At 57.5% G+C, this 7063-nt stretch overlaps 1 protein-coding gene across 1 annotated transcript; it reads right to left on the bottom strand.

Annotated features, from left to right (window-relative positions):
- Positions 1–227: 227 nt before the first annotated feature.
- Positions 228–6798, bottom strand: LOC137607047 (protein shisa-7-like). Its single transcript, XM_068332500.1, has 8 exons — positions 4756–6798; positions 3951–4193; positions 3734–3850; positions 3498–3640; positions 3222–3290; positions 1568–1798; positions 979–1366; positions 228–905 (listed from the first exon to the last, which is right to left on the bottom strand). Exons 1-8 carry the CDS (start codon positions 5100–5102, stop codon positions 509–511), a joined length of 1935 nt encoding a protein of 644 aa, XP_068188601.1. The 5' UTR covers positions 5103–6798; the 3' UTR covers positions 228–508.
- Positions 6799–7063: the final 265 nt, after the last annotated feature.

Genomic DNA, 7063 nt, shown 5'->3' on the forward strand with positions numbered 1-7063 from the left:
TGAGCGGCAGGATAGGTACAACTTAAACGAAGTTTAACTGGAATCAGGCTAACATGATAATTATTATTATTATTATCATTGTTTTTTGTTTTTTTATTACTATTATTTGTTTATTTTTATTATTTATTTTTCTTTTTGTTGTTTATAATTATTGTTATTATTAAATGTTATTATTTATAATTATTTTATTATTCATATTTTGGGATCTTTTCGGACTAAAGCAGCTCGTTTGGTTTGAAATATTTCGTCCGTCTCGGCGCCCGATCATCGGCGGTGGGTTCAAAGACCGTCGGTTCTGACGGCGCTCGAGGACTCAGGACGGCGCAATAAACTCAATAAAGGTCACGGCGATTACCCAGCAGCCTCGGCGCCGCCCTTGTTTTTTTTTGCTCTTTCTGTCTTCCCTTTTAAAGAATGGCTGAATATTCTTTCTGGATTGGCGGCGGCGAGACAATCCGTCGTCGCCGCCACCTTGTGTTTTGACGAAGGGGGCGGGGCTTAGTTTCTCTCACACCGTCACCTCGTTCTTACTGCCCGTCCGGAGGCCCCCCCCGCCTCCTCCTCCCCCCCCAGGGATGAACAGCAGCTGCTCGATGGTGTTCTGACGCTTGCTGGCGAACGCCATCCGCCGGGCGTTGGGGTGTCCGCCGCCGTCCCACCCCCCCGGCACGGCGCCGTGCTCGTGGTCGTGTCCTGGCGTCGGGTGGGAGTTCATCTTGATCATGTGATGGCGGTCCATGGAGGGCGTGGCGCAGATGTTCTGCTGCGATTGGGCCTTCTGGTGGTGGCTGAGCCGGCCCATGGTGGGCACGCCCCCGGCCCCGCCCCCCCGCTCCATCACCAGGCCCATGGTGAGCAGCTGGTCCTCCAGGCGGTCGGGGGACACCAGGAGCCTCTCGTGGGACCTGGAGACGAGACGAGACGCATCAGCACCCCCCCTCGTGGCCCCGCCCCCGTCCCTGCCCCCTCCCATCGTACCTGCGCAGCGTGGGGGCGTTGGCGCCCCGCCCAGGGTTCATCATGGCTTTGTAGTACTGGTGCTGCTGGTTCTTGGACAGGCGGGTGAGGGTGCCCCCCTCCCCCAGCGCCAGCAGCTGGTCCTGGGAGCGCACGCGGCGGGGGGGCCGCTCGAACGACGCGCCGCCGTACGGGGGCTGGCTCTGGGCGGGCAGCGGGTACGGGTTGGGCGTGGAGGCGGGGATGTGGAGGCGGGGCCGCGACCCGTGGAGGGGCAGCGTGCCCCTGGAGCCCAGGCTGTAGTCGCCCCCCCAGGGCAGGTGGTGCTGGGACGAGTGGAAGGAGGGCGGGGCGTTGGTGGGACGCCGCTTGGAGCCGTAGTAACCCGAGTACTCGTCCAGTTCTTTCTCTGGGGGGGGCAGATGACACACCCACAAACAAACAAACAAACAAACAAACAAACAAACAAACAAACAAACAAACAAACGTGTGTTCACTTCCTGGTTCCTGCGTCTGACATCACGTTTAAGAACCAATCAGCTCTCTGGAAGACGACCGTGTTTTTGATTTTTTTGGCCCCGCCCCTCCCTCTGGCCCCGCCCCCACTCACCCAGCCTCTTCAAGGAGCTGTAGCGGTTGATCTCCGGCTTCAGGTTCACCTCATAGGAGGGGGGCAGCTGGGCCAGGTTGTGGAAGGAGTGGGAGAAGGAGGGGTGGCTGCTGTTGTGCCTCATGGCCCCGCCCATGGCCCCACCCATCACGCCGGGACCCTTACCGCTGCCGGACAGCAGGGCGGGGCCGGCGGGGAGCTGGCTGCTGTTGTTCATACGGGACCCCCGCTCTGGAGGGACGGGGGCACAGGAGAAGAAACCGGCTGAAGCCCCCCCTCACAGACAACAGGAAGTGTGTACCGTTTCCATGGCAACCACTTGTAAACGTGTTGATCTGAGGCTCCGACGCAAACATGTAAATACACACACACACACACACACACACACACACACACACATCTACACAGAAGCTGCTCCGGTACATCAATAATGATCAGCATGGCGGGGAGGAAGGGGGGGCGGGGCTATCAGTGACATCATCAACATGGAGGCGCACTCAGCTGTGACCTCATGTTCTGGATATGACGACATGCTGCAGGGTCAGCGTCAGGAAACCGCCGCTGCCGGGGTTCGTTGACCTGCGACGGCCAATCGGCCAATCAGGGCTCTGATAGGCGTCGCCGGGGAGCACACACCACATCGACTTCATGGCGGGGGGAGAAAAGCAATGCTAGCGCCGAGAGCCTCGACAGAATTGCCCCGACCACAACGGGATCGATCCGGAGCCGCCGAGGTGTGATGACATCATGAGGAGATGAACTCTGATTGGTCCACGATAGAACACACCTGAGTAGCTACGAGACGCAATCAAACCTTTGTTGCTAGTTTTAATTCTTAATAATCTTAATAAACAGGAAGTCCTCAACCTACAAACAACTGGTTAAGAGAGGTGGTCAGCTGAATTGTTCATAAGTTGAGGACTACCTGTACTGTAGTAGTGCTGTAGTAACAGTACTCAGTAGTAGTCGGATATGGCAGCATGCTTTTGTTCATATCTTTGAATTTTCGTAAGTCAAATGTACATAAGTTGAGGACTACCTGTTTTTTTTCATATCTTTGAATGTTTGTAAGTCGAATATTCATAAGTTGAAGACTACATGTATTGTACTAATATTACTGTAGCATTGGTAGCCAGATATGGTGTTGCACGTTTGTTTGTAAGTTGAGGACTACCTGTAATTTGTCATCAGTCTGTTGAGGGCGTGTCCAGTAGTAAAGTGGGCGTGGCCCTTCCTCTACCTGGCGACTCGTGCGTCCCGATCATCTCCAGCGTTCTTGTACTAGCATTGCTTTTTTGCTTGCTCGGCACAACGTTGGGTTGCCACGGTAACCACTCCAAAGCTGAGACCTCTGGTGTCCAGCGGCAAGCATGTGACCGCCGCAGAGGAGGAGGAGGAGGAGGAGGAGGAGGAGGAGGAGGAGGAGGAGGAAGACGACACGGAGTAGGCTGGCATTGGGGTGGGGGAGGGGCAGAGTTGCTCTTATGAACGCCGTGTTGCCCTCGACTCGCTAACATCGTCATGACGACCACGGAGCAGCGTCCAGGGCGACACGGATGCTCTAAGAGCGCCGTCGTCATAGCGACAACAACACAGACAGACAGAGCAGCGGTGAGGCCGTGGCTCCGCCCCCGTCGCTCGCCGCGAGGCTTACCGGTGGTGGCGGCGTGTTTGGGGCTGGAGGCGGAGCCCTGCTGGTTAAAGGGGCGGAGCAAGTTCCCAGCTGCAACGAGAAGAGCCGACAAACTGATGGACAGACGGGACCGGGAGACAGACAGGAAGGACAGTCCACCGCCGAGCTGAAGCTAAGCTAAACTAAGCTAGCTGACTCGTCACGGGACGGACGGAGGTTTGTGAACCTACGTTGATGGAAGCCCTGAAGGGGGGTAGGTTTTTGCCCCGCTGGGGTTGTTGCCCCGGCGCTACTCACTGCGGTTGTCTTTGCCCCCCCCGATGGGGGTGTAGAGGTTTTTGGACATCCGTCCATCGGAGGCCGTCGTCGCCAACATGGACGCGTTGTTCCTGTCCTGCTGCGCCGGCGTGGACTGATGGCGCAGGATGTCCACCAGGGACCTGGGGGGGCCGGGGTGGGAAGGGGGGGGCAGGAGGTGAGACGGTGTGGTTCTGAATCCAGAACCAATCTGATGACCTCACATTTACCCCCACCTGGGCATGTTGACCTCCCTGTTGCGGGGTCGTCGTGCCACCTTGCTGAAGGCGATCCTGACCCCCACCGCCACCACCAGCGTGAAGGAGATGACCCCCCCGATCACGTAGGCCGTGCTGGGACAACAACAGGAAGTTCATTCAAACAATATTCTGTTAGCGCTAGCCCTCAAGCTAACCCCCATGCTAACCTCATGCTAACCCTCGCCGGTCTCACCTGCTGCTCTGCTGCTGCAGCGTCTCGAAGCCCGGGTCGGGGGTGTTGCCGGTGGCGGCGGTGGCAAACCCCTGGGGGTCGGCCCACAGGGGGGTCTTGTAGTTGCTGCAGGCCTCCTGGTCCAGGCGGCTCCTCTGGTGCTCGCAGCAGAAGCGGTAGAAGCAGGTGCCGCAGCAGTAGATGTAGCTGCCCTTGGAGCAGTTGAAGGTGCTGTCGAAGTGCCCCATCACGTCGTAGTACCCCCTGGGGAGAGAAGGCCCCGCCCACCGTGAGCAACAAGATGTCAGCCTGAGTCTAGGGACGCTACGTTAGCATAGCCTCCGCACCTGAGTACACATGGAGAGGCTTTGAATGCTAACGCTAACGCTAATAGATGCAGGTGCAACTTCCACGTCGCCATGACGACGCCTCGACTGGGACAGAACCGACACCCGTTAAGGCGCAGCGTCCGATTGGACGGCGGCGCCGCAGCTTGTTTCAGATCGCTGTAGGTTGCCTAGCAACTGCTGGACGCCTCTCAGCGCTTCTGTTGTCATGGCAACCAGTCACATCAGCACCGATACGGGTCGATAGGGTTCAACCGCTGAAGGGGATCAAAGCTAGTTCCTCCATTCATGGACGAGGGAGGAGCTACTTTAACTCCTCCCCCTCTGGTCTGAAATTAAGCCTGAATTAACGGACGAACAAACTAAAGCATAACATCCGTTTCCACGGCAACAGGAACCCCTGGAGGATGTAGTGATGTAGGAGGTCGACCCGCTGCCTCACACTGGGGGGGGGGGGGGGGGGGCAGTTCTGGTCTTACCTGCAAACGTCCACGTCCACCAGCTGTCTGGGGGGCGGAGCCACCTGGGCGGCGCCGAGCGGAGGCTTCAGGGCGTCGGCCGTCACGTTTCTAGGCAACATCTTCTGGGGGAGGGGCTTACGAGGCAGCTCAGCCACCATCGGTGGGCCGTCCTCCACCTCGGCTGCTTTCGGCGCCGGGGGCGGCGGCTTGTACCCAGTCAGGAGGGACAGGGTGGTGGACGTCTCACTGGCCGCGGCGGGACTCCTCCTCCGTCGCTCGGCGGCGACGGTCGCCGTGGAAACGAGCAGGCAGGAGGCGAGGAGGAGGAGCAGGGAGCGCACGGGGAACACGGCAGCTTTCATCATTTGATTGCAAAGTTAGCAAAGTTCACGCTGACGACGGCGTCGTGTTCGCCGTCCTTCAGCGGCGGCGGTGGATGTAAACATGGAGGTCAGAGGTCAAAAGTCAAGGCGCGGTGGTCCGCCGTGGAATGGCTTCAATGCAAAACGAGTACAAATATAGAAAACCTGGAGGCATCACAGTCGTCACAGGAGGCAGTGGTTCATTCACATAAACGAAAGGGGCGTGGCCTTCTGGAGCGCCGCTGCCGCCACGGCGACCGACCGTCGCCAAACTATTTAATATTCACAAAAGTTTCAAAAAAGGTCTGTAAACATTGAGCGCTTATGTAAACGTGTTGATGAGCGTTTTGGCGAATCGAGCGTCGGGGATCTCCGCTGTGATTGGCCGACCAGCTGACAGGAAGTTTCTGGAACAAACTTTCGCCCGTAGAAAAGTTTTTCCTTGCAAATGATCTCAGGAAGAGTCGGTAAAGGTTGGTTTGCTTCAACAGTTTGGTTTCGTTACAGCGGGGCGGCGTTCAAGGCATAAGAAACGATCCGGAGTGCCGCAGCGACGCGACTACACCGCGGCAAGACGGCGCCGGAACCCGTCGTGGGCGTGTCTCTGTTCCGAGTTGAGCTTGGCCCAGCAGAACAGGATGAAGCAGCGCTTGGGCGCGGTGCGGGCGGGGCGGCGAGGTTCCGCCCACAGAACAGACGTGAAAGTGTCCCGATTCATCCGTCGGCGCCGGAGGAGGCGGGGCCACGCTGGGCGGACGCGATTGGCCGACACGCTGGACGGCTTCGCAGCGGGTTAGGGTTAGGGACGTGATGCGTTCAGGGGCGTGATGCGTTCAGGGGCGTGATGCGTTCAGGGGCGTGATGCGTTCAGGGACGTGATGCGTTCAGGGGCGTGATGCGTTCAGGGACGTGATGCGTTCAGGGGCGTGATGCGTTCAGGGACGTGATGCGTTCAGGGGCGTGATGCGTTCAGGGGCGTGATGCGTTCAGGGGCGTGATGCGTTCAGAGGCGTGATGCGTTCAGGGGCGGCTCTGTGCTCGTATGGCTGGTGTTCTTTATGGCTTCAGGTCTTTATTGTCGGCCCCAAAGCGGAAGCTTTGATTTGCATGTTTGTCATAGAATAAAAGGAAGAATGCAGACGGAGGTCAGAAAAAAGGGCGTCGCCCGGCGTGATGTCATCAAGTGGAAGAAACAGACGCAGGAGGAGGAGGGTAGCAGCGTCTACGTTTAGCAGCTCAGACGCAGCGGTCAAACACTGAGGCGTCGCCACGACGACACAAACAAACGAGGAGCAGATCACCAGCTGAAAGATCCGCCTTAAAGCACTTTGAACCCATAATGCATTGCAGCAGCAGACGGAGGTGAAAAATACAGCTGGACGTCAGTCCAAAGGCGGCGAATCAGGACGTCAGGATCAAAACGGGTTTTTGCTTCTTCTCTTGACAGTTTGGTGTCTGGTTTGGTCTGGAAGGGGAGGGGCCAAGAGGAGGAAGGGGAGGAGCCAGGAGGAGGAAGGGGCGGTCCTCTGCCGAAAACGTAGAAAAGAAGGGGAAGGAGAACGAAGAGTTAACGATGAGAGGAGACAGTCGTCCAGGAGATGTTCAGGCAGGACGAAGGAGGCGGGACTTCCTGTCCTCACAGGTCCAGGTCCAGGTCTAGGTCCAGGTCCAGGTTTAGGTCCAGGTTCAGGTTCAGCTGATCCTGATTTTCTGCAAGAAAACAAATCCAGTCAGTGAGGATTCACACCACATTTAAACACATTCTGGATCACAGGACAAGCCCCTCCCACGCTCCGCCCACCCCCTGAGGGAGGGTCTAGAACAGACCAATGGTAGCATGGAGCTGCTGCTGGTGGGCGGGGCACGGATGTGGTTATTTTAAGCGTGTTTTAGACGCTGGAGGTGTGGCTAATGCTACTTAGAGGCGTGGCTAATGCTTCCTGGAGGCGTGTCTAATGCTTCTT

Source organism: Antennarius striatus, chromosome 14 (genome assembly GCF_040054535.1).
Source record: "Antennarius striatus isolate MH-2024 chromosome 14, ASM4005453v1, whole genome shotgun sequence".
NCBI lineage: Eukaryota > Metazoa > Chordata > Actinopteri > Lophiiformes > Antennariidae > Antennarius > Antennarius striatus.